Source organism: Falco punctatus, assembly GCF_963210335.1.
Source record: "Falco punctatus genome assembly, chromosome: 4".
NCBI classification, from domain to species: domain Eukaryota; kingdom Metazoa; phylum Chordata; class Aves; order Falconiformes; family Falconidae; genus Falco; species Falco punctatus.
This window is the reverse complement of record NC_137583.1, coordinates 91,325,220-91,352,127: the sequence shown is the minus strand read 5'-3', so window position 1 is coordinate 91,352,127 and position 26,908 is coordinate 91,325,220. Positions and strand designations below refer to the sequence as shown.

The window sequence follows — 26,908 nt, the reverse complement described above, 5'->3', positions numbered from 1 at the left end:
GAAACCTGAAATACCCTAAATTTAAGTTAGTTTCAGTAGTGTAAGACAGTAAAAAAGTCTTGTAAGTGTAAGCAAAAAAAATGAGGCCATTTTTCAGGAAGCAATGAAATTGCTTTACTGTTCAGAGTTAAGCATGTCTTGTAATAGGAGTGAGTTCCTCCCTGGTTCTAGTTCAGCAAGAGCTCTTACGCCCCTGAGTTAATAATCAGGACTTAGATAAATTAAAACCAGGAAAAATCACCTGGCTGTAGGCTTTCCTACACTGCCTTCTAAAGCCCTCTTTCAAGTTGGCCCAGCTATCACTCCTTGACTGCACTGTGCGGGGGGGTGGGGTGGGTGGGGTGGTGTTTCTCCAGTGACTCTTAACTAAAACAAGTCAAAATAACGGGTGTCCTGAGTAATATGAAACATTACAAAAATGTAGCATGCTTTCATTATCATAAGACATAATAGGTCTGACTGAACCCTTAATGCCTTGCATGGCCATTCTCTGCTCTCATAGCTGATGCCAAGTAGACGAAGAACCACTGTAAGGTGGGCAAAGTAACACATGGTCCTGCCCTGAGGCTGTGTGAGGCTGGGGTACCACTCTGCTTCACAGGCTTAAGGAAGAGGAAACAAAAATCATGTTAAGGCTGTTCCTTAGGATCAATCCTAAGGATTAAATTAACTCTCCAGCATCCCTCCTAGTCTATTGAGCTGTTCCAGGAAGGAATTGCTTTCTTGCTATAGAATACCCTAAGTATTTCAGCCAATAGTGACACCAATTTTATCCTGTTCCTGGTTCCATTGGCCATCTAGAAATAAGCTTTTTCTGTACAGAAATCAGCCTTTAGTTACCTACTCCCGAAAACAGTTGAAATTATGATCATGATATATTTACTGGATTTGCTTTGGTGATTGGGAACTAATAGTAGGTAGTACAGTGGGTAAACTGGGAAGGGTGAAGGGCATCACTTCTCTAGAGTCATGGGACCACTTCACACGAATACTGTAAATGAACAAAGCGTGTAACTCCCATGATCTTGCTAAAGCAAAAACCTATTATACTATGTGTAGGACACTGTTTGGTTTTATCTGATTTGCAGTTATGCAAATTCTTAATTTTGTGAAGAAATTACTGGTGTTGTTCTGTGGACAAAAGTGGCACAGAGAGGAGACCTGCTCATGTGAGATTCTCCATCACACCAACTTCTAAAGTAGAACAAAGGATGTGGAGATGGTAATCCTGAATCTCCCTTATACCTCTTGCTTTTAACAGTAATCAGGCTGAGGATGTACGTGGTCTGCATTGCTTTAGTAATACCATGCACCAGTATTTAAGTTTGCTTAGACTTACAGCAGGGTTGTGTGAGACTACTGCACTGGTTTCTGTGGGGAAAAAGTAAGAGTGGTTTATCATGTGCTTCATCAGCCACTAGCACAGGATTTAACATTCACCTTCACCTACCCTGCTCATAACCTCACCTGGATATTCATATGAAAGGAACTGCAGTGATCTTTTTTCCTCCACGGTCCTGTATTCCTGCAATCCCTTGAAATGGTTCCTCAGACTGATTGTTTTTTTTCTTTTCCTTTCTCCTCTGGAGAAAGAAAGGAGGACTGTTGGGAGGGCTCCAGCAGAGACAATCTCATGGAGTCAACCCCAGTCCTGTGTCTCAGGCCTAGAAACATCTCTCTGTGGCTAGGGCAGTTCCCACTGAAGCAGACTTGCAGACAACAAGTGTTCCAAAAAAGCTGGACTTAAGGCATCTTTATCAAACTTGGTATCTCACAGGTATTTTATTAGGTCTCTTCTCATTGCTGCTCTGAATCTCTGAGAAAACAACATACTTGGACACAAGTGCACTTTTTAATTTGTCTTTAGCAACTCTGCTGATCATGAACAGCAACAACCGAGGAGCTGGAAGGAAATCTTTCTTTGCAGTCTACATCTTCTGGTATGCATCACTAAATGTTGCATTTAACATGCTGCCTTTACCTAGAAGATTAATTTTGTCCTTCACCTGTTAGTTTGTGGGGGTTTTACCTTCCTTTTCAGCCTCCAGACATTTGAGAGAGGGGCATGAAAATGAAATGTATAACTGTTCTCTCATCTCACTTAACCATGCTGTAAATTCTGGTGAGCTGGTAGCCTATACATGAATTGGCTTGATGGAAAAGTACAAATGTATTGCCCACGTTGTCTTACTTCATTAGAATATAACAAATACTAGATTTTCGTCAATTTCACTTAAGGGAGAAATCAATAAATCTAAGTTTTAGTGGTCCCATTATGCTTACACAAGCCAGCAGGTGAGTATTTCAGCTTTGTCTTTGAAATGTCCTCATCCATCACCTCCAACCTGCAGATGATGGTAAGATGATGATATCAGCCTTCAAGATGGTAAGGTATTCCTGCCAGCTGTAGTTCTGCTCTGGCCCTGGATTTCATCTGAGGCCTTGGAGGGACGTACCCTGTGGTATGATGTAAATCGTGGTAGTCATGAGTTAGATATTTGTTCCTGTTGTGTTTGAGTAGAGGAAAACAGACTTGCTACCAAACGGAATTAAAACTTTTGTTATTAAATTACATCCTTCATATGAAAATAACTAATTGGACAGGAATTTATGCTCTAGTTAGTGGAGAGCTAAGAGCTACTTCTTGACAGACACGGCAGAAGCCTTTCTACACATTTGTAGCTGAAATAAATCTTTGTCTTCCAATACAGTTCACTTAATAGAAAATATCAGTAACTCTCCTGTTTGAAATTTGTCTTAAGTGACCTACATTACATCTTTCAGCATGGAAATAAGACACAAAACTCTTAAATAGCTTGTTTTGGAAAAATGTTTAAAACCACACTTGTTCTCACCTCTTCATATGACTAAATCAGCCTGCAAACTTGATACTCTGTCTGCCACAGCATTTTGCTCTTAGGTTTTCCAGAGTGCCAATTCCTGGAGCTTTATAGGGTTCCATGCTTCTGATGATCATTTCAATGATAGAAAGCTCTTCGGCCAGCAACATCGCAAAGCGGGAGAAGGCGCAGAGCTTGGGCTTATGTGTTTTTCCCTGCCACTCCCTTATAGATGCTACAGGCATTACATTCTACCATAGCATTTTCAATCAAAAGTCACAAAGAAAACATGAGCACACTTTGCATGGTAAGGCAGAATGAAATCCCTGCTGCACTGCTCATGCGTATGATCTGAATGGGGCAGATGTGGAGCCGCAGTAAAGTACTTTTTTGGCTGGAGTATGCATTTATAAAAATATTAAGCCTGAATGGATGCGTATAAATGTAAACAAAGTACACATGGCTTAAGCATTCGAAATTTTAAAGAAAGCTCTTCTGTGGCTGCCATCAGAGGCTAGGCTGCCGCGTCCAGCGAACACACACTCCCCGCTGCGGGGCAGACGCAGGGGGGGCCGAGGCCGCAGCCCGGGGACGAGCGACCCAAGACCCACTGCGGCCCAACGCTAGCATCCCGCCCGCTGCCCGGGGCGCCTCCCCCACCGCCCCGCCCGCAGCCTGACACGGGCCGCCCCCGAGGACCTCCACCGCTCCGCCTCCGGCCTCTAGAGGCTGCCGGGACAGAAGAAAGGGGAAAAGGCGAGTGGGCAGCCGACTCCACGCCGCTCCCCACCCTGCGCCGGAAGCGGTCTTTGACCCCTGCGCCCGGAAGCGCCCCCTCCCTCCGCCCGCGGGGCGAGCGCGACGCAGTTACCGCGAGATGCAAGATCTCGCGAGAGCTGCGCCCTCCCCGTCCCGGGCGTTGGGTGTGGGGGGGGAGGGGTGAACTCTCGCGAGAGCGGCGCATCTCTCCCGGCTCCGGGCATGCGGGCCAGGGCGGCAGCCCCGCGCGCGATTGGCGGGGCGCGGCCCCCCCCCTCGCGCCGCCGGCCCCGCGCATGCGCCGCGCTCCACCGGGCCGTGTCCCCGGTGCGTGTGTATGCGTGTGTCACCCGCGCGCAGCACCCAGGCCGCGCCAGCGCTGTCGGCCGCCAGCGACTCGGGACCGGGCAGCTGGGAGCCGCCGGGCAGGGTAAGCGGGCTCGGGGCCAGCGCAGCGCCGGGCGCCGCCTCGGACAGCCCGCCACAGGCGGCCCGGCACGGCCTGACCCCGCCGCCTGGCCGGGGAGCGGGTGAGGGAGGCGGCGACGGCCCCGCGGCCCGCGCCCGGCGGCCGCACGCCCCGCGCAGCGCCGCCCGGCGCCGGACGAGGCAGCCGCGGCCCGGGATGGAGTGAGGAGGCCGCCGCCTGGAGCCACTTCCGCGTTGCGGGAGGCCGCGCCGGCTCCGCGGGAGACCCCCGCCGCTCCGCCGCCGCGCCGGGCAGCGCCCGGCCCCGACCCCGGCCCGAAGGCGGGCGGCGCGACCCCCCCTCCTCCCGATGTGGCGGAGCGGCCCCATGTGAGGCGGCGCGGCCGGGCGCGCTGCGAGGCGGGCCGGGCCCCGGCAGCCGGCCGGGGAGCGAGGGAGCGAGCCAGGCCCTGGCGCCGGCCGGCGTGTGTCCCCGTGTGTCTGCGCGGTGCCGGGTCTCCATGGCGCCGGTGGCGCCCTGAGGGCGGCGGATTCCCTAGGCCGCGTCCTCCTTCTCGGCCGTGAGTGAGCTCGATGCCGAGCACCTCGGACGCGGCGGCCGGCGGGAGCGGGGGAAGCCGGGGCTGGGGCAGCGGCGGCGGCAGCAGCTCAGCGGTGGAGGCGGCGGCCGACAAGAAGCGGCTGCATCACCGGAGACGGAAGCGCTTCACGGCCCAGCCGCAGCCCCCCCCTCCGCCGCCGGCCCCTCACCCGCTGCTCTTCCCGCTGCTGCAGCCGCCCCTCCTGCAGCCCCCGCTCCTGCAGCCGCCGCTGCCGCCGCAGTCCCTGCTCTTCCTGGCGGCCACCGGCGCCTCCTCCTGCTGCGGGGACGGGGGGGAGCGGAAGCGGCCGCGGGGCAAGCGGCGCTCGGGCTCTCGGCACAAGCGGCGGCGAGGCCGCGGCGGCGGCGGCGGCGGGACCCAGGAGGTGGAGAAGCGGCGCGGTAGCGGGGGTCTGAGCACGCTGGTGGAGGAGTACGACGACGTGAGCTCCCAGTCCGAAGGGCTGGTGGGCGGCGGCGCGGCCGGCGGCGGCGCGGGCAGCGGCGGGGGGAGCCCGGCCTCCTCCTCAGGCGGTGGCGGCGGGACCCAGCGTCAGCGGGGCGAGGCGGAGCGGAGCGGCCGGTCCCGCCGGGAGCACCGCGGCAGCAGCGGCCGCTCCAAGGAGCGGCACCGGGAGCACCGACGGCGGGGGGAGGAGAAGGCGCAGCAGGAGGGGGCGGCGGCGGGCCGCGGGGGACCCGAGGCCTCCTCGTCCTCCTCCAAGTCCCGCAGCCGCCACAACCACACTGGGGGCCAGGACCGGGAGGGACTCAAGAGCAGCAGCAGCGGCGGCAGCGACGGCCGCAGGAAGGGCTCCCTTGCCTCGCCCAGCAGCGGCAGGAAAGAGCGGGAGAGCAAAGCGCACCGCAGCCGGACTAAAGCAGCCAAGGAGCCGCCCTCGGCTTACAAGGACCCGCCGAAGGCCTACCGAGATGACAAGCCCGAGCCCAAGGCTTACCGGCGGCAGCGCTCGTCCCCGAGCCCCGGTCGGGATGACAGCCCCCCGCTGCACCGCTCCTCGCAGAGCCAGCGGAGCCGCAAGTCGCTCAGCCCTGTGGGCGGCCGCTCGCCCCTCAGCCCTTACAGCCGCCGCCGCTCCCCCAGCTACAGCCGGCACAGCTCCTATGAGCGCGGCGGGGACGTGTCGCCCAGCCCCTACAGCAGCTGGCGCCGGTCGCGGAGCCCCTACAGCCCCGTTATCCGGTGAGTGCAGGCCCGGACCGGGAGGAGGGGGGCGCTGGGACCGGGCTGGGGGCATGGAGGGGGGTGAGGGTGGGTTGGGGCTGGTGCTGGCTTGCAGGGCCTGCCGGGGAGGCTCGCATCTAGCAACAAAAGCCCTCCCTCGGTGCCCGCTTGCTGCCAGAAAGCTGAGGTGGGGGGAAGGGGAGCTGGAGATGTACAAAGATTCTCCTGTCCTGTCTTTGGGAGAAAGGGAGACGTGGGTGTCTGCAGCGCTTCTGCAGCTAGTTTCTCTCCGTGGGAGATCACCTAGCTGGAAATAGGCTTTTTAAATATTAAAGGCCATGAGAACATCTTCAGATGAGAGTGAAGATGCTTCTCAGGCCAGGTTTTCTGAAGGACTGATTTTGATTTTTAAAGCTTTGCTTGCGAAGTACGGAGATTCTCAGGTACGTTTTTACGTATTCAGTTCCCCTGTGTAAAAGGATGCATGTTCAATATAACTGTGTTCAGTTTAATTCCCACTAATCTAAAGAGCAAGTAAGCTGACAGGCAGTTTGTGTTACAAGTATTTCTTGGTTTTAGAGATCTATAGAAAGAGTTAGGGTTTCTGTTTTGCTAGGAAAAGGAGCCAGTGTCAAGTTTTGTTAAATTGTCTTTCGTGTGTTGCACAACCTATGGAAACGCATGTAAGCTTTTTTTTCCAATCAGGTTATATATATGTATACACTTGACGTGCACTTGCGAATCACTTTGTTAGTAGGAACTGGGAATGTAAAGGTCAGCGTTGCTGTGACTTCTGTAATTTTATATGGACAGGAAACGTGGGCTGTATCTCTAATCAGATAGAAACTGTGTGGCAGAGTTAAAGCTCTTCAGAATATTTTAACCTGCAGCAAAACTACTGGGAATCCAAAGTGTTTGCTTAGTGTATATTTATAACTGAAGATTTCCTGTATTGGAATCTTACCGTTGCCTCATTGTTTATAGGCTTACTTGAATTCACATCTGGACTTCAATTGTAAACGTATTGGGTGATTTGCTGTTCCACCAGCAATAATTTTGTTTACAAGGCATTACCTGGTGGGTTGTCTGAGAACTGTTGTCTGGTGTTCCTAATGAGCACTTTGTGTTGGTCACCATTTGGGGGGTGTCCCACAGTGCATCCAATAAAGATGCTGAAGCTGTTCTGTGTTTCACTGGCTGTTGGTATTCAGCTGTCCTGGGTGTGCATTGAATGCTGTTTGAAGAACAGAGTAACAAAATTGTGTCCTACTTTGTTCGGGGAGATAGAACAAAGGTGCCTTTGGGAAAAAAAATAGTGGTTGTTTTAAAATATGGTTGCATGGAATAATTTTGTAAACAATAGGGTGTTTCAAGCAGAAGACACTGTGAGTGGTCAGAAAAACAGCACGTCATCGTCGTTGTTCCATGAAAGCCTGTTACCAGTGGTTAAGGGATACGCTTTCAAGATTATTTGAATAATAGAATAGCAGGAATATTATGTGCATAGTTTTGACTTAAACACTCTGGGAATCACATTACTTGCTGTAGATGCTTTAATCTTGGAATAAGAAAGGTGATAATGACGAGCAAAATTATGTATGCTCTGTTTGCACTTATTAGTCACATTGACAGTCCAGTTAGTTTAGAATCCTGTCTTATACGCTGACTGATGGGACTGTAGTAGAAGGCACAGATGTTTTTTAGAGGACAGGTACAGAGCAAAGTTTAGTAGGAGTGTTGTGCTGCTTTTTTTTCTGATGGTAGTGGGCCTGTGATTTGAAACATGACAGTTTAAATCTCCTAGTTTTTGTTTTGTCTCTGTGGTAAATGTGTAAGTCTTCGTTGAGCTGCAAATGTGTTCCTAGGAGTTAGCTTTGTGACTTCACACCTTCCTTCCTCTGCTTAAACTGTAATTTGCATCCCATCTTTAACTGCACACAGATAAATTATTTAGTTAACAAATGCAGATTGTCAGGTATACTGGAGAGGGATTGGAATGGCTGAGTGAAAAGAAGAGGTTGCTGTATGTGGAAAGCAAGGTTGGTCTGTCCTAATGTGGCATTCCTTGTAAAAATGTCGTTTTCACAGAAAAGGAAAGAAACTGAAAGTGTGAAGATAAACTTAGTTGTTCATAATGTGTACCTGCTGTGGAGAAACATCAGCTACTGTTCTTTGCTGCCATACAGCTATTATGCATTATGTGTATTGGGGCGGCAGTGGAGAAATAAAGATGGGAGGTATTTATAAAATAGTTTTAGCCATTCAAAACTGCGTTATAACAGCTTTTTTTCACTTGACTCTGTGGTAGTATGCCCAAAAGGCTGAAAATTTTTGCCGTGCTGTTTATGTGATGGTATAGTGGCCTTAGACTTGATAGAATAGTACAGTTTTGTGAAGGCAACAGCTTCTTACAGCACCTGTCTTCTTCATCTGAATGATTTAAAGACTTAATTCTGGGCTTGTATCCAGCTGTAATGGTGTCAAGACAGTAAGAACTTTGTATGTGACCGAGCATTCCAGGCTACAAGCCTTTTTTTGCTCTTTTCGTCCTATATCTCGTATATGTGTCTTCTGTAATGTTACATAAATTCCCTAGTTCCTTGGTATGTAGAAAATGAGAATTAAGTGGTCCTAACACACTTGGAAAGCTCATGTGTCTAGAGTGCTGATTTTGTCATCTAGGTCTCTGAGCTGCTTAGGGAGAAACTTCTAGTAAATAGTGGAAGAGAAACAAGCGAAGTCTGCTTCACTCATTTGAATCCCTAGTTTTCTCAAGCAGCAGCAGCAACAGCGCAATTGTTCTGAGTTAGACAGTAGCGACTGTGAATACTGTTTTCTGGTGATGTTGCCTGGATGTGGGTTCTGAAGAGGAGAGACACAAGATAAGCTTCCCATGCTTGGAAAATTCTTTTTGAATGGTAGACTAATTGCCTTTTCCATTATTATAGCAGTAAACATCTGTGTTTTGGGCAGACTGATTGAGCTGTTTCCACTTGTTGGACAGAACTCCTTTACTTGCTGCTGATGGATTTGTATTACTATATTTTCTTGTGGATAGTAACACAGCTGTTCTGAAGTAGCACGTGTACTTTTTCAAAATGGAAATTCTTCCATAACACCAAAAGTATGAGGTATGTCTTTCTCTTCTGATAAGCTGACAGGATTTTTTTTAAAAAATAGCATACAGAAAAAGGCGGGAGAGGAATTAAAACTCACGGTTGACAAAATAAGCAGAGAAGTCTCTCTTTTGAAACTAGTTTAGGATGGAATTGTGGGAAGAGAAGAACTATTTTTCATACCTTCAGTTAGGTCATATGCTATGTGATCACACATTTAATTCACTTAGCTCTGTAGATGAGTAATCACATTTTACCGAATTTGAATACACCTACCCATCTGCCTAGATAAAAGTTAAGTGGGTGGGGCACTACTAGCATAGTACTACTGTGTGTGGATGTTGCTTATAGGAAAAATACAAGATTTCTTTTCTTATTGGTATTATAGAGCCATCTCATTCTCTAGCTGTAGCTAGTATGTAGTAGTGAATGTCTGCAAAACATGGATTGCTTGTGTACAAAACTGAAACAAGCATAAGAAAAATTGTAAAATACATATTAATGCTGAAGAAGACATGGTTTCATACACTTGATATTAAAAATAACTTTGAATCCAGTAATTCCGCTACTATTGGACTTAAAGGAGTAGGGGAGATTTCCAGATGTTTTTTTCCCCTTGCTTGGTGAAAACAGATTTTTTTCATATAATGCTTTATAATCTTGTTTAGTAAAACTGTATTTTGCAGAATTTAAAATGTGAAACTGTAGGTTTTCACTGTTGGAATAGCTATTTTTTCCAGTGTGTATTGAGGCTCTTACTGTAGTACATACTCTCATTTTATTAAGATTTGTTTTGTTACTTGGCAGTGGACTTTGCCTTTTGTCCAGCCATGTTGATGTGCCTTTCCTTTTCCTCATTGCACTGCTGCTTCCCTTGTGGAAAGGGACTTAATTTGAAAAAAATAACTTTTAATGTGTTTAGAACTCAGCATTTGAGTTGACTTTTTTGCAGATTGATTTCTTTATAGGCAGAGTTCGCATCTGAAAAGATAGGGTTATAAAGCAGATTTAAGAACCAAAATTCATGTTCCGAATTTTTCAGTATTCCTATGCTGTATCTGTTGGAGACCATTTTAAAGATTTACAGTTTGAATCAGGAAGGCAAGTTATCTAGTCTTCATGCACAAAGCGGCTGAGTAGGTGGTTGTTGCAGAGCTGCTTAGAATATAACCTTGAACTAGGGGCTAGAGAAAATAAATAAAACCAATTAATAAGGTACGAAGTCAGAGAGCACTATTACTGCTATGGCATAAAGAAATGAATTATACATTTGCCTGCTAATGCAACACAGAAAAGCTATACTATGAACTGGAATGTTTTGTCAAGGTGGTTTATGTTACTGGGTGATTATAAATGTCTTGGAAGATCTGTGGTGAAGCCAACTGATTAAATTTAGGTCTCCCTTTTCAAATACACTATGACCTTACTGTGCCAGGGAAGATGGCAGTGCTTAGTCAGTAGTGCAGCATTCACTGGTAGTTATTGAAAGAGCTGGGCTACAGTGGGTGTTTTAACCTCTTGTGGTCTGCTTAATTTGTTGTTTTTCCAGTTGTATTCTCATGAATCCCTTTGTATTGTCTTGTCCAAAAGTTACGGACAATATTGGTTCCTTTGTTAAGCTCTGTAGACCCTGATATATTCAGAGTGTGTAATACTGTTTGTGCTTAGGTAACATGCATAGCTTGCTACTAGCGTGGTGGATTTAGCTTGCTCTTAAAGCGGTTAAGAAGAAAAGAGGTTTTCAAGTTTACAAACATGAGAAGATAACACATGACTGTTATGATTTGTCAATAAAATGCTTTTTTTTTTTTTGTATTAAAGGGAGAGTTGGAATGGGAAGGAAAGAAGCACCTAGAAAATAGCTTGATGATAAAAACCGTGTAAGCTGAGTGAGACCTGTATTCCTGGAAATCTGACATGTTTAACACTGTTATTGTTGCTTCTTCCTCTATGCTTTCAAATATCAAGAGAGTAAAATATAGCACTTTAAGTTTTAAGTTACTATTTGGAATTCTTTCATTCTGTGATTGAGAATGTAAATGGTACTACATCAGTAAACTTTTTTCTATTAAATACATTAATAAATCTACTGTTTGGTAATTAATAAGTTAACTTGTGAAATTCAATACAATGTTTCCTTTTGAGGAACAACAACATTGTAACGGTTTTGAAACTTGTAACTAGTAAGGCTTTGATATCTTAAGTAGTTTTTATATATGTGAATATGTATCTTGTGTTAAGTAGGCAGATAAATTAGTGCTGGTTTGTTTTGTGAAATGTATGGTGCTACGCAAAAAAATATTAAGAAGAAAAAAACCTGTGATATTTAAACCAATATTTTTTTTAAATAATTTCTTGGGAGGGTAGGGTTCTTTTTGTTTTTCTGAAGAATGAAGGAGAGCAGTGCTGAGTTTTAGTTTCGAGGTGACTTCCTTATTAGTGCTTTCTTCCTCTATCAGTGGTTTCTTTACATCTGCCTCTTATATGTGTTTTGTAGATGATGTCTTAAACTTTTTTTCTGGTTTTATTTTTTACCTATACATAATATTATGTAATTACCTCCATTTCCCTTTGCAGCTTATCTAGTTTTGCTTCTAGTCTCCTTTGTTGCTGTCTTTGGAAGAAAAAAAAAAGCAGCTTTAGAGCTGCTTAGTTATAATGCAGGCTAGTCCTACTGATACTTATGGGTTTTAGGCAAATCAGTTTCCTTTTCTTTTTTCTCCTTTTTTTTTTTTTGTTTGTTTGTTTGTTTTTATTTTGTTTTCTTTTCCCCCTCCATATATAAAGGCATATTAAAATCTGTATATGGTTCAGAAGTGATTTTATGAATGTTAATGAAGTCTGGCAGTTACACTTTTTGTAGGGATATAGGCCTGTGTAAAGTGAATGCAGTATGCTTGTAAATTACTAAGGATGGCAAAGGTACCTTGTAAATGAGGTAGAAATCCTGGGTGCAAATAGGAAGAAGCATCAGTAAACTTTACTCAAACAGTAGCTGCTTAGTAGTCCGTCCCATGTGCCTTACCAGCAGATGCTGGTGCTTTTGATTTGGGAGATCGGGATGTGGCACGTAAGTTTAGTACATTTCCTGATTTCTCCAGGCTTGGGTGAAAAAAAAAAAATTGGAATGTTTTGTTGGATTTGTTTGCTGTTTGCAACACAGTTCTTTTCAGTTGTAGCCACTTCATGTGTTCCTGTTTACTGTGTTAAAAACAAACTCCTAACAAAAGGTGAGGTAGTTGGTGGTGAATGTCAGATAAGGTCTTTTATATACGTGTGTGTGCATGCAGGCACATTTAATAGAAATTTGTTGGAAGATTTAGAGAGCATTGTATATTTCAGATATCTCTCCTGGTGTGTTTTCAGGGTCCCAGTAAAATGTCAGTGTCCTGTTAAATGGCAGACACTCGCTATTGTGTGAACCAGTTTCTGTGCTGCTGTGACTTCATCTTTTAGGTCAAATGAGTGTTAGCTTTGAATAGAGTGAAGTTGGCTGGTTTTATTATGTATAAGGCAGTATTTCTCCACTCTCAGTTCTGTATACGCTTCTGAGGGAAAGCTTGTAAATGTCCATAGTTTTTGTTTTGTGCCATTTTTATAGATGGAAACTTGTACATAAGTCTTGTCTAGCCTGGAAGGTTCTCATGGGACTTTTAAACTAGTGCTGATGGAAGAAAGTGATAGCTGAATGTTTGAAAAGATCATTAGGCTTATGAAAACAGCAGGTTTTATCATTGTAACTTGAGTAGCTAGCACTTGGACAAAGTTGCCTTTTACTTAAGATTCAGCATTTGTGTGTTTAGTTGAAAGTGTTAATGTTTTTGCTCTAACTCTCTTGGGTCTAGCCCAGTGGACAAGGGACAGCAAGGGATTCTTGCAAAGGCCTTTGGAATGCCAAAGGAAGTTCTAGTTTATTATTAGCACAGACATGCACTGTGTAATGCAACATAAATTTTCTTTCTGACATAAAATTAAATAATGAAAAACTTTTGGAAAAATTAAGCCAGTGCAGAGATTATACTTAATCAACCTATTTCATAACTAGGCTGCTATCATTTTGATCTGCTGTTAGGGGCTGTAGTATGTACTAGAACTGAAACGTAAATATTTGTGTGCATGTGTATTTGCTGTCTCCCAGATGGATGCAATTCTGAGATGAGAAAGTTACGCTGTTGTCATTTGGGGTGTGAAACCTGTGATGGAGAATGGTTGGGGTGTTTTTTTCTGAGCTTGCATAAATCCATGTTCACATCCTAAACTCTCTTGACTAATGTTGGTAAAATATGTACATCAATCCATTGTCAATGCTTGGCTTCCTTACATGTTTGTTTCTGAAGAAAGTATAAAGATTTAGGTTAATTTTTGCACCAGATTTGCAAATCTGCCTCTTCCCCCCCAAGTTATGGTAGGTGATCAGGTGAGCATTAGTAGTCATTAATTTGAACAGATTTTCTCATTTCATCCTTGGTAGTGATATAAATGAGCCTCTTTTACTTTGAACAGAAGCAGTCTTATGATCAGGCATGGTGTCTCAACAACTGTAGCGTTTTAAGCTGCTACTTCTGTTTTCAAGTGCATGTGAAATTATGTCCGTATTTCTGTTTGTGATATAGAGTACTTGCTTTATATGAGGTGTCTTTCAAAACCAACAAACAAAAAAAAACCCACCAACCCCCCTAACAAACCAGAAATTGTACTTAGGAAGGTTTTGAGACGTTTAGGACATGTTTTAAGTTTAGTGAGGCTGCAGTGAAGTCCTTGGGATGTGGGTTGTGTTCTGCAGGTAACTGGAGTCAGTGTCAGTTTAAAATAGCTGATGTAGGAACAAGATGTGCAAGCAGATGTTTTCCAAGACAGGTCAGTGACATCCTTGCAAATGATGTATCATTTATAGAAGCCAGTTTAGGAGTAATGGAGCTTATTAGCTTGTGCTTGATGCTGGAGAAATATAATTACACTGATGTTACAGCCGGTGTGGATCTATAGCAGTATGCCTCTGCTTGAGATAATAATTCCTCTTGGAAAGTGAGATAACTGTGAGGAGAGCTCTGGCCTAGCATTTGAAGTGTATGTGTTGTCAGAATAGTCTCCAGCCCTCCTTTTTCTTCCTACTAGCCCATCTTAACTCTGTATTATGGAACTTATGTACTACTTCACTTTTACTCCAGTTTGGCCAAGCATCTGAAAATTTTCTGTGGGATTTGGTACTTGGATTTCTAAAGTAATAATGAGGAAAAATAACTTCAGCAACATGGTTCGTAATGGAGCAGAAGTGAGCTTTCAAGGGAATTTTTCTGACCGATATTATGTGTGTGTTTGTTTTTTGATGGATATGGATGTTAGTGTCTTTAGTGAAGTGAATCAAACCTTACATTTTCATTGAAATTTCAGATAACAGAATTGTGCGGTTTGCTTTTTTTTTTTAATTAAAATATAAAAAACCTTCTATTATTTTATTGTTGGTTTTGTTATTACCATCTGTTATTGTTATCCTGCTGTGCCAGGATATTCTATAAAACTTTACTCCTGGCATAGAATTTAACTGTGTTAGTTTCAGAGTTGTCCTCATCTGGGGTTTGATTTTTTTTAATTCTTTCATTTTTTTCTTTCAAGGGTCTAGCCATTTGGATCAGTTTTACCTATAGAATTTTGAAGCTTATGCTGTAGTATATAGTGTGTGTACCTACACATTGTTTTCAATCATTTCTACATAAACTTGGTTTACCTAAATGACTTTTACATTGGTTTAGAAAGAAGACTGAAAAGAGTTGCTTTTATAATGCAGGAACAGGTGTAAATTTGGAAATTAGTAAATATTGCACACAAAAAAGAAACTTTATTGTACTATATTAAGTAGTTGTTTGGTTGAAGCATTGAAATGTAATTTATGTGGATAATTAGAATGATTTAATTTAATTGTTACTAAAATTAAATTTGACATAGGGGTCGATAGTCTGTAATGCTTGTATTTGGCTGCTTTGTTTGGTATTGAGTTTGGAGTTGGGGTTGGGGAGGTTGGCAGCCTCTGTACACTGGTGCTATCTTTTGAAGTCTGAAATTCTTGTGTCTCCAGAAGTCCTGGTTTTGCTATTGCTTGATAGTTTTTACTTTGTTTAGCTAGTGAATACATTTTTTTTATCCTAATTATACTTTGTCCTCCCTTCAAGTGATATACTCAAGCAAAATAGATTTCCATCAGACTTGTAATCAAGACAGTACTTGTAAATCTGGTAAATACCCTTGCTGTTCTTAGGTAAAATGGGTTAAAAACCCTTGCATTTCATGTATCTCATAATTTTTCTGTCTGGTAGCAGGGTATTAGGCTAGTTGTTCCACGCCCTTCACCTCAATTAATTTTTTTCGCTTTTGCTTTTTAATGAAGAACTGGATAAAACCCACTACTGGGCAAATTAGGGTATTCCTTTGAAAAATTGAATGAAAAATGGTTAAATGGTATTTTTGCACAGTAAAAGTTTGGTTTTCTAACTTAAGATTCACCCCCACCTCTGCCCTCATTCTAGGTTGTTTTCCTGCTATGGTTTTGTAGATGGCTTAGATATTTTTTTCCTTATTTTTCTCTGTATTCTGATGAATAAAGTATGCGCCTATATACAAATAGTATAGGCCTATTTGTGGATTATGTTTGCTTATCAGTAGTTGTAACAAGTATTGGATACTTCTGATTTTTTTTTTAGGGAAAAAGCATACAGTTAAATTTCAAAAAAGAAAGCTAAGATTTGTTGCTGTCTTTCTGTTGGTTACATTGCAACCTTTAGTATTCTGGCAGGTTTTTTTTCAACTAACTTAATTCAATGACAGTTGTGAAAGTGAATCTTAAGAAGTTGCTACAGTTACTGTTTCATTGTAGTGTTTAGATTTTTTTCTTGTCACATTGTTGTAACATGAATTTCATTTTGTTGAATTCTGGACATGTTGCCAGATTAATTTTTCTTAAATACTCCATATACTAAAAGTGTTTGCACAAGTTGCATAGGATCAGATTATCTTTAAGGGAGAAAATCATCCCTGATAAGTAGTGAGGAAAAAGGAACGTATCTGTCCTATAGGTATACTTGTATTTTGCAGTTCTTTAATGGGAGAAACTACATCTAAGCAAGTGTTAACATTTTCTAACAACCTGTTCAGGTGTAGAATCTTGATTGATTAACTCTGTAGATTTTTTTTTTAATATTTTCTTTATGAAATATCTTTCCTGTTTCATAGACTTTTGGTTATTCTATAGGCAGGGTGATAATGATTTTTAAGAAGTAGCTTGTCAAAAAAGCAGGTATACTGGGAAAGCAGGCAGACTCAGTTTTAACTGGGTAAATCTTGACTTTTTTGAAACAGGAGATCAGCAAAATCTCGAAGCAGAAGTCCGTATTCATCGAGGCACTCGAGGTCTCGTAGCAGACACAGATTGTCTAGATCCAGAAGTCGTCATTCAAGTATTTCTCCTAGTACATTAACTCTGAAGAGTAGCCTGGCTGCTGAGCTGAACAAAAACAAAAAAGCAAGAGCTGCTGAGGCAGCCAAAGCCAGTGCAAAAGCTTCCAATACTTCAACACCTACTAAGGGAAACACTGACACTGCTGTAAGTGCACCTCAAGTGAACAATGTAAAGGACCTGAAGAAAATAAAAACCGAGCATACACCTTCTCCTACAAGCAGCGCAAATTTGAAAAATGACAAGGCAAAAGCAAAGGTCTCACTTCCTGAAACAAAAGGAGAAAATAATTTAATTGCAGACAAAATTACTAAACAGAAACCTACAGCAGTAAAGGAGAATAAACTAACTGTTGTGAAACAGCCATCAGTCACTGTAAAAGAGAAAAGCAAACCAAGTACACCAAGTGTAGTAACCAAGGAGAAAGATCGAGTTGTTGCATTACCAACCTCCACACTGCCACCCTTGCCTTTGCCTCCCACGCTGCCTGAAGATAAAGAAACTGATAGGTGAGTTGTGACATACATTTTATTTTTGGGGTTGTCTGTTCCTTTTTATTAATGTTGCTGTTATTGTCTAGGTGGTTTGTTTTTTTGTATAGTTGTTATTATTTCCTTTGGAAAATAAATATAAACCTATTTGATAGATCGGCTGATGCATTAGGTGGTTTGTTCTTGCTCTTCTTTTATGTGGTGATTAGTAGTGAATTGTGAAGGAATTTGATCTTAAAAATAATTTAAGTGGTTCTTGAAAAGAGAAGGACTTAATCTAGGAGGAATCTTTCAGCAAAAAGTACACTAAGATGATTTAAAATTGCTGGTACATAATAGCTTTGGGTCTAATGCAAGGATATAATCAAGGGTTCAGGATTTCAAGTTCAGTGCAAACATGTACATATTTCCAGGGAAAAGTTGAATTCAGTAGCGATATGTGAAAATTCTTTAATTAGCTGGGGTTTGAGGTAAAGATTCCCTCTCCTTTGGAAAGTAATTGTTTTTATAGCTGTGTGTTATTTTAGTGTAATTTATTTCGGAGATCAGTATTACTTTGACTATATATAACAAGTGAGGTTCGTGGCTTGTAATTTATTTTAACTTCTGAAGTGTAAAAATTGGTCTGTAGTGAAGAAATTCATGTCTTAATTCCAAGTGTCATCTGAGTTGAGGCTAAATTAAGTCTCTTCATAGTCGTAACAGAGAATACGTGCTGTGATTTGGGTTGGAATATTGTGCTGTTGAGCTGTAATTTGTTGTTTTTCTTTTGGTTTGGTCAGGAAATTGAGAAAAGTTACTTTTTTTTTTTTTTTACTCGTGATGCTACATGCCTCTCACAAGATACAAGAAATAAACGTAAAACAAGTAAAACAAAATTTCATAGCATGGAAGTAATAAGTAATTTGTGTGGAATATTTTTGTAAAAAATCAAACTAAAAGAAAAATTCAAAACCTTATGAAGTACTTGTTTCTATTCCATATCTGTGAAACTGGCCTGTCTTCTCTTGTTCTTTGGGAAGTCTATAGTGTTAAAGTCTTTGATCAATAAAAGTAATTATAACCAGAGGTGTAAATACTTCTCTTGTGTTTGCTAGTAATTTAATGTGAAGTTAAACGTTAGGATGCACGGCAGTCCTTGGCAAATACATACAACCTAACAAGGTATTAGATATTTATTTTTTCAGTAATAAAAGAGAAATCTTGTTTCTTGTCCTTCAGCACTCTAGCAAATATTGTTTTAGTTGTTCAGAATTACATCTGTGTGGCAAATGTGTGGTTGCCTTTAAAGTTATGACAAAGCCATCCCTTCTAGGTAAACGGGATTTCTGACATTGTTAGGTGACAGCAAGATTTACTGTTTTAACTAAAAACTAAGCTAACTAGTGTAAATATGTGACTAGTATTGCAGTGTAAATTGCAGTAATATGAATTGAGATTTTCATCTTAAAGCTGGCTAATTGCTTCTCATTATTAGTATTTTTTAATGTACTGTTTGCAGTATAGTTAAGCTGCAGTTAAGCTACAGTTCTGTCAGCACTGAGCTCATTCTTTCAAGAATAAAAGCCTCATGTTTGCAAACAGCCGCATTAGAAACATTAATGACAAGGAATAGAATGTCATTTATGCTTTGCTTGGTTTTGCCTATAGGATGTTATAAACTTCAGATCAGAATGGTTGCGATTACAAGTTGTGATAAAGCTTAAGACATCAAAGAAAAATTACCAGTGTTTTTTAGGAGGGAGGAGGGCAAAGATATTTATTTACCTTGGGTTCAGAGTTGCTGCGGGGAAATTGTGCCAACAAAGAGAGCTTGATGCTATGAAGAACTGGCTGGTTCCTAATGTCACGTCAGTTGTGAAGTTCAGTAAGAGTCTGATAAACGCACAAATAAACTACCTAAAGGAACAGCAGTGTTGCAAAACCACTGTGTAGGTTAGCTGAAAGGGAAAACTGTTGCCGTGGTCAATGACATATGATTTAACAGACCTGGAAAAAAGGCTGCTCTTGGCTGCCTCTGTTTTCATGTACCACTTTTATAATCTGCTTCAGAACATCTCATATTGTACTTTTACTAATACTGAAAGCTTGGAGGTGACATTTTTAGAAAAATACAAATAATGTATTTGTAATAGAAAATGTTTATTTTTCCTGAAAAATAAAATAAAAAAAATCTTTACCATTATTATTACATGCACTGTGCAAATGGTGGTTTATTCTTTATAGCATGTTATATTTTTGATATGAGCAGTATATGCTTCCTTGAGGTGCTTCTCTTAAGTCAGGCAGCAGCATCTTGAGAAGTGGTAGGAGACATTCAGGTGTTCTGTTTTCATGGGGAAGCACAGACATACGCAAAACACTGGAATGCTTTATTTAAATGTATAAAGAATGCTAATTACAATTAATGTAAGAAAGAATAGATGCATTCTGTATGAGAGAAGGTAGCAAGATCTTTCCATTTACAGAAGTTCCTGCTTTGTCTATGAAACTAAGCAGGTAAGAAGTTGCAGAAAAAGTGAGAAAGTTTGAAATTTGCCAAGTGTGAATACTCTGAGAGTCCTGTAGGGGAGAAACAGATATGTAATTATATAAAGCTCAGAGATAGCTGTGGCTTCAAAAAATGCTGGATGTGCAGTAGCTGCACAAATCTAGCTAAACTAAAGGAAATTCTGGTGAAATGGAACCATGTGTTTAAAAAGAAATCCTGCAGCAAGTATCATTTTTTCAGAATTTCCCCATTAGAATGGGAAGAGCGTCTCTAGAGTTACTGCATATAGTAATTGTTAAAGGAATACATTGCTATACCTGTGTTTGGGGGATTTTTCTCAAGGCAGAGATTGACTTGTCAGGATCTGTTATATAATTATGGTTGATAATTAAAAATGGTCAGGTATCAGTAACCCATGACAGAAAAACATTTAGGCATTTTTTCATCAGTGTTTTTTTTTTGTTTGTTTGTTTTTTGTGTGTTGTTGTTGTTGTTTTTTTGTCCCTTGATTTGCATGCTGATCACTAGAAATGTGTTTCAGAACATGTGTGAAATCGGAATCTGTAAATGAGGTGGTGTGGCAGTGTTACTGTAACCGCAACACTCATTATCTCTGGAGACCAGTTTTACAGAGAACTGAATATAGTATAATCTTCTCTTTTATATGAGTAGTCAGTGAGAGTACAGATTTTACCACTACATGTCTTGCATCTGGCAGCACCTGAGCTCTAAATATCCTTAATAGCCTAGGACATAGGCTTGGGAAGAAGCTTATGTGGCAGGAGAAGTCCAGCCTTGTAAGGCTTGCTGTGTTATTTAACCTTAGCTTTCACTGTAGAATTTTGGTAGTTATCTGAGCATTTTCCAGAGAGCTATTTGTGAGCCATTTGTAAAGCAGAAATCAAAGTTCTGCAAATTCAAATGTTAATGCGTCAACAGTCTAGAATGTGTTTTAAAAACATAATTCCAGTAGGTTTTCCTTTATGTATGTTAATAGCAGTTTACTGTCTTCAACTTACTAGCAAACTTGTGTCTTTTTTAATAGTTTGCGAGAGAATCTTTCAGTGAAGTCAGTTAAGGAAGCAGAGAAGAAGCTTCGCCATCTGCTTGCAGATTTGCCGCTTCCGCCAGAGTTGCCTGGAGGAGCTGACTTGTCCAAAAGTCCTGAAGAAAAGAAACCAGCAATTCAGTTACACAGCAAGAGAAGACCAAAGTATGTTTGAGACTCTCTTTTTAAAGCCTATCAAGCAAGTAGAAATCATAATAGTTTCTTCAAAGTATATTCTTTTCAAAATAATTCTGCTTTTTGAAGACTTTTTTAACATTAATAAGGCTTAAATCAAACTGCATGGTTTATTGTCACTTAATGGTAGTAAGCCAGTTATCTAATAATGTCTCATAAATTCTTAGTGTTGAGGGAGTTTTACAAAGTTAAGACAATCCTTGGATATATTAGCTGTGTTCTTAGAAATGCTTGTTTTCTAGAATATGTGGACCACGACATGGTGAAACAAAAGAAAAAGAAATAGACTGGGGAAAGCGCTGTGTGGATAAATTTGATATCATTGGTATTATTGGTGAAGGCACTTATGGCCAAGTTTACAAAGCCAGAGATAAAGATACAGGTAAGTTGAAAAAAGTAAGTGTAATCCTGCAATTCTAGAGTGAACAGGATATTTTGTTTGGTTTTGGTTTGTTTTTATATTGAGTAAAGGTAGTGATATTCTGCTGTCTAATATTTGGGAAGTTTTTAGTTATTGGTTTGTTCAGTTTTAAATCTAGCATTTGTCTGAATCAGGAATTATCTTTTGCTGCCTTGGAAAATCATTTATCTGTAAAGTTGTGGCTAAAAGCAAGCTAAACAGTCCTAATTTCTAGCTTTTATTTCTTGAGTTTTGCACTCTGTACACAATTGAGCTAGTGTAGAAGAGAGTATAAATACTCTGGGGAAACAAAATGGCACCTGAGATAGGTTGACAAAGAATAACAAAGTTTGTAAAGGGATGGAAGGGTGAAAGAAGTTATGTGTGAGATTTAGCCATTTTCCTTCTTCATACTGCAGTAGTCACTAGCTGATCGTAGGAAGAGAATCCGCCTCTCTGCAGCGCAGCCTTAAATGCTGTGTATTGGGTATTTTTCTTGCAGTATGACTTGACTTTACAACAGTAACATAATTTTTAAATTTCATGTTAAACTATTGGTCAAATGAGCAAGCGGTCACTACAATGGTATGTAAGAATGTTGTCACTGCCTCTAAATAGATAATGCATTGAAATTTGATTAGTAGTTCTTTTTGTAACTGCTTGCCCTTTTGGTTTATTTGTGCGTGCTTTGAATGCTGGATAACTGTCTGCTTCAGCAGTAACTGAATCATGTAGGATCACATACCAGCCCCAGTTCCTTCTTTCTGATCTCCAGAAGAAAGAGCAGTGTAATTATAATTCCTTCTTTATTCTTTACCTATGCTTGTCTCGGTTTGCAAACTTCAGTTCAAATGTCACAGATTTTATTTTTTACCTTGGAAAGCATTGTTAAGCATTGTTAGCAGCTTCTTCCTGCTCTCCTGGGATTCTGTTCTCTGCATATGTAACTTTTTAATCCTGTCATAACCATATTGCCTCTTTGGCAAGCTTCAAGTTTTTTGTGTGCAGCAGTAATTTCTTAACCTCCAGCAGAAGTTGCTGCTGTCTGTATTGAATGGGTCCATACAGTTATAGCAAACCTTCCATTAGTTTTGGATTCAAATCCTGTGCAAAGATTGGCATTATGGCCTTTGAGATACCTTATAACAAGCTGTGCGATGGGCTTTCAAAGCAAGTGGATGTTGTGTCATACTGGAGTGTGATCTGTTGTGTTCATACCATATACACTGGTGTAGGGTAAGTCCTTTTTAGAGCTAACAAAGGTGTCTGTGCTGTCCATAAACTTCCCAGACACAGCAGTAAACTTCCACGCATAAAATGGTTGAGTTGCCATACAGTCTTTAGATTATCCTCCACCATGAGTAGATCATGCTTCTGCCATTTTGCAGAATCCAGCTTCATCCAGCCAAGCCTGCAGTGAAATAATAAGGAGTGTTTCTGCTCACTGTAAACAAGGGAGTGACAATTCTGCTTGTAGGAGGTATACTGATGAATTCGAAAACTCTTCAGACATCTGCCTGGTATCTTAAACTGTGTAGTACTTCTGCTAGATACGTGCATTCTGACCTGATGTAGTAATAAATCCAGATAAAGGCCTCTATCTCTAAAGCTGCTGTTGGTAATCACTCTTATATGATATGGGGGTTTATTGACAGGCCTGGGGTAGAACATCAGGACACAGGTGAGTTATGCAGGAGGAAGAAGACAGTGGGTAGCTGAAAATTCCCATTTATAATTTTGCTTCTCCATGTGATAGTTTCCCAGCAATGGTTAATTCTGTTTCTGTTCAGCATAGTGTTTGGTGCAAGCATCAAAATGTTAACTGTTCAGTCCATTCAGAAATAGTAACAAATAGGAAAGGTTTTATAAACAAAAGAACGAACCCAACACTAAATCCCATACTTTGGTTGCTGATCAATGTTTTTTTATTTAAATTGTCACTTAGGGGAAATGGTGGCACTAAAGAAGGTACGTCTGGATAATGAAAAGGAAGGGTTTCCAATTACAGCTATTCGGGAGATTAAGATTCTTAGACAGCTTAATCACCAAAGCATTATCAACATGAAGGAAATAGTGACAGATAAGGAAGATGCTTTGGACTTCAAGAAGGACAAAGGTATGTATGCTAACATGGAGGTAGCTCTTTCTGATCCTCTTCTTAACACAGTGGTAGTCTGCTATGCTGGATCTGAAGTTAAGCTTCATTCAAAAGTATGTTTGCAAATCATGATGGTTGACAAGGGATTTTCATTTAATTACTAATAGAAGTCCTTTAACCCAGCTATGCCTTTTGCTCATGGAAACTTTTTTGCAAAGATTTTGCAAAGATGGGATAAAAAAAGTTACTACTTCATTCCGGTTCTGCTGGAGGAGAACAGATGTTTGATTCTTTGACACTCGTGGATTAGGGAGGCCAGCAGCAATAGGAAGCTCTTAATTGTGAGCATTTTTAGTCTTTTGTTTTCCTCATAGTATTCTCTCATCATTTAGAGTATTGTAGGCTCAATGCTGAAGAGATGTTTTCCATCTTACGCCTTGGTTTTATTTGAATTGTGCATTAGTTTTTTTCATAATTGGGCACGTGTGTCTTAAAAGCTAGGAGGATAAATGAGAAGAATGAAAAGCAAGATTTGTGTAGTGATGATGTTTTTCGCCAAATGGAAGGCATGCAGACTTTCACTTTTTGGTTCCTTCAGTGTTAAGTCTGGCTTGTTTCTATTACTGAGAGTGGTACTTTTGATACTGCAGTGGTCACTTTGTCTTTGGAGGCCATTTCCCTTTAGGTCCAAGTCTTATAAACCTGCCATTTTGGAGTATTTTAGTGTCCTGTGGGCAATTTGATACATGGTTTGGCTGAGGAGAGTGTTTGGAGTGTTGTACTTGTGGTTCTTCCCTGTTCTCCCTCCCTGTACAGCACGCCCAGTATCAGTGGAGTGGAAGATGCCGTATGTACTGTATAGCCACAGAAACACAAGGTGACGTTGTAAGTCAGAAGATGGCTGTGAAAATTAAGCAGGAAGTAGTTTGAGGTTTTTTCCTCACATCTTTAACAAGTATAATACCTTGAAGGGTATACAGCACTGATGATATTTTTGTTGTGTTTAATAGTAGGAAGCATCTAGCAAAAGAGTTTCTCTCAGCACCCACTCTGAATCCTGACAGTCTTCCAACAGTCAGTTTAGGCTTTTCATGTGAATCTTGTACTGAGTTTTAATTAGGTCTAACCTACTTGGCTAATGAGACCACACTGAGCTTTGACTTAATACTTAATGATTCATTAATTAATTTTCTCCCTTTCTGTTTGGTGCCATGTCTAGGATTGAGTTGTAAATTTTTTTGGTGTACTTCAAACTGTATGTCTCATTAATTTCAAATGTGGGGTTTTTTTTGTCCAAGTCTGTATTTGTGCTTTTGATATTGCTTTCAATTTAATTTCTCATTCTTATTTAACAGCTTATTAAAATGATTATGTTTTCAAAAAATTTGCAAGGGAAGGGGCTTCTCTAGAGATGCTAGAATAAAACTAGTTTCTGATAGTCTCTTGAAATCATTAGCATGACAATGAGACTGTGCTATTACGATTTGTCTGTGAAAAGACTGAAGGTTGTTTTTTTTTTCAGGCACTGCATTCTGTATTTCTCTAATGAGTAATCTATTGTGAGATGGGGATTTATAGCCGAGATGTTGTGGCCAAGTTGTAGCCTGTGCAGGGAACACACGCAAGTGGGAGGAAGCTTGGTCATTTTCACAGTGGACCATTGCAAACACAAAAGTAGGCTGCTTGGCTTAAGAAGGAGCCATTATAAAAGTGGTAGTGATGTCTTGCTCAGGCAGAGCTTACAGTAGAAGCAAAGTGTTTTGCCCTCCGATGAACATGCTTGTGCTTAATATGTGTTACATGCTTATCTTCATTTTGGAATAAAACTAAAACCCCTGCTGATATCCCATTTGTAAAAGCAGAGAACGAGAACGTTTCTGCCAACACATTTTCCTCTAGTTAATATGAGTAAACTTTTGAGTCTAAGGCTGACTGTCATATCCTGACCTATTCCTCTTATTTTGGTTAAGGTGTGGGTTTGGGGTTTTGGGGTTTTTTTGTTGGTTTTTTTTGTTTTGTTTTGTTGTTTTCATTTTTTTGTTGGTTATCAGTAGTTTAAAATGAAGTAAATTTAGTTTTCTGGCAATTATGTAGATGCTGGGCATGCTTTGTGCAGTACTTGTTTTAAGGTTGCTTTTTGAGATAGTAACGCTGACTTGCAGACCAGCAATGGCTTGACATGTACAACTTTGTCTTGATACTTTGAGCTGTGTTACATCTTTTTAAGTGACATACTCGTTGTTTGGAAGACATAGGATTATCTGATTTGTTTCAATATTTTCAACAGGATTTTACTTCTAAAGAAAATAGAAGTATATTTGTGTCTTATCCTGGCCAGCTTGGGGTGTAAGTTTAACAAAAGGAAGCGTTTTAATAGGTAGGATTGGTTTTAGGCTTTCTAGACCAACATTAGGAAAAGAAATGTAACACTTTGGACCAGTGTGTTACAAACATTGAAGTGTTTTTGTTTCCATCAGTGGAAATACAGCACATCAGACTGCACAGATGTTTGTGTAGGTTGGTCACATCCTCGACTGAGTGGGTGATAGGGTCTGCCATACTGAAGATGTAAAGTTTTTAACTTTGTGATCTTTGTTATGCGTGAGACATGCGTGATGATAAAGCTGGAGAACAGCATTACTGATTGTTAATTGGTAATGTAACATCTTGATTCTGAGGCACAGTCCTGTCAGGTAGAAGGTGTATGTTGGGTGTGGTGAGAAGGAAGTACCCATTTTGTATGTTTCTCATGTAGGCTTTTCTCCCCTATGTATCATTCAGAGGGAGATAAGTGACCACACTAGCTTAGGGATGGAAACACATGACTCCTAATTTGTATTCTGTCTTGTGTGTCTGTGTAACAGCTGACTTAACAGTATGTTCTGTAGATAGTTTTTTTAAAAACCTCCTATGCTTCTGTCAGGACGTAAAGCCTCATTTGACTTCATAGCACCAATGAGCTATAGTTTCCATTCAATATTTTCCAAAAATTTCAGAACGCTAGTTATTTTCATTGAAAACTTTTTCATCTAGAGAACTAGTGCAGGAGTAATTGTGGGTGTCAGTCTTCAACAGCAGTAGAACCAGCCTGGCACTGTTGGTGCTTATGACCAAGTGTGCTGGCAACTAAACTTTCCTTTACTTCTCCTTTTCTCGTTGCTTGATGGTAGTTCAAATTAATTGGAGTTTATGTTCATGAACTTCAGTTCATGTCCTTTTGGAGCAGAGTCTGAATCTGGAATTGAAGAGGAATGTACTTTGTGGAACCTTTTCATCTTCTCTTACCTTTTTTTTTTTTTTTTTTCCTTGTCTGAGAAAGTTTGTGTGACCTTCCCTATGCAATAGTAATTGAAGAAAACAAGATTTAAAACTGAAGCTGAAACCAAAGAGTTATTTCCTAGCTCTAGTTAAGTCTGTACACCTCATAAGCTAAGCTAGTTGAGCCACTTCATCAGTTATAAAGTGAATTTTTGGAAAAAAGGCCCTTTGGTTTTTGTCAGCTCTTGTCTGTTTTCTCAGTGGGTCTGTCATTTTTATGACTTGGGTATCTCTCTTTTTGCCTTGGGTCACCTGAGATGTTCCTTCAGTTCTCAGCTGTCTCTCTATCAGCTAGAAGCTATTTGCAAGCGCTCTGCAGTCTAGCTATGGGACTGCTATGATCTCTTTTTACTAAACATGTGGAGAGTGTCTGACTTAGCTTTTATTGCAGTGGGTGTACCTCCTCCTTTTGGCTGGAAGAGGCATTTTTAATTGCAAACCCAAAGGAAGATGTAAAACTGCATGGGACACTAATAAAAAAAGATACGGTTAACATTGCAGTTTGGTGTT

At 41.1% G+C, this 26,908-nt stretch overlaps 1 protein-coding gene across 6 annotated transcripts in view; it reads left to right on the top strand.

The window, feature by feature from the left end:
- Window positions 1-3,928: 3,928 nt before the first annotated feature.
- CDK13 (cyclin dependent kinase 13) overlaps window positions 3,929-26,908 on the top strand; it is a 49,799-nt gene continuing 26,819 nt past the window's right edge. For all 6 annotated transcript variants that reach the window (XM_080382148.1, XM_080382147.1, XM_080382144.1 and 3 more), the window contains exons 1-5: window positions 3,929-5,812; window positions 16,261-16,866; window positions 20,385-20,552; window positions 20,825-20,964; window positions 22,928-23,098. In XM_080382148.1, the coding sequence (XP_080238274.1) occupies window positions 4,602-5,812; window positions 16,261-16,866; window positions 20,385-20,552; window positions 20,825-20,964; window positions 22,928-23,098 (2,296 nt within the window). In that variant the 5' untranslated portion in view covers window positions 3,929-4,601. The remainder of the gene's footprint in view (window positions 5,813-16,260; window positions 16,867-20,384; window positions 20,553-20,824; window positions 20,965-22,927; window positions 23,099-26,908) is intronic.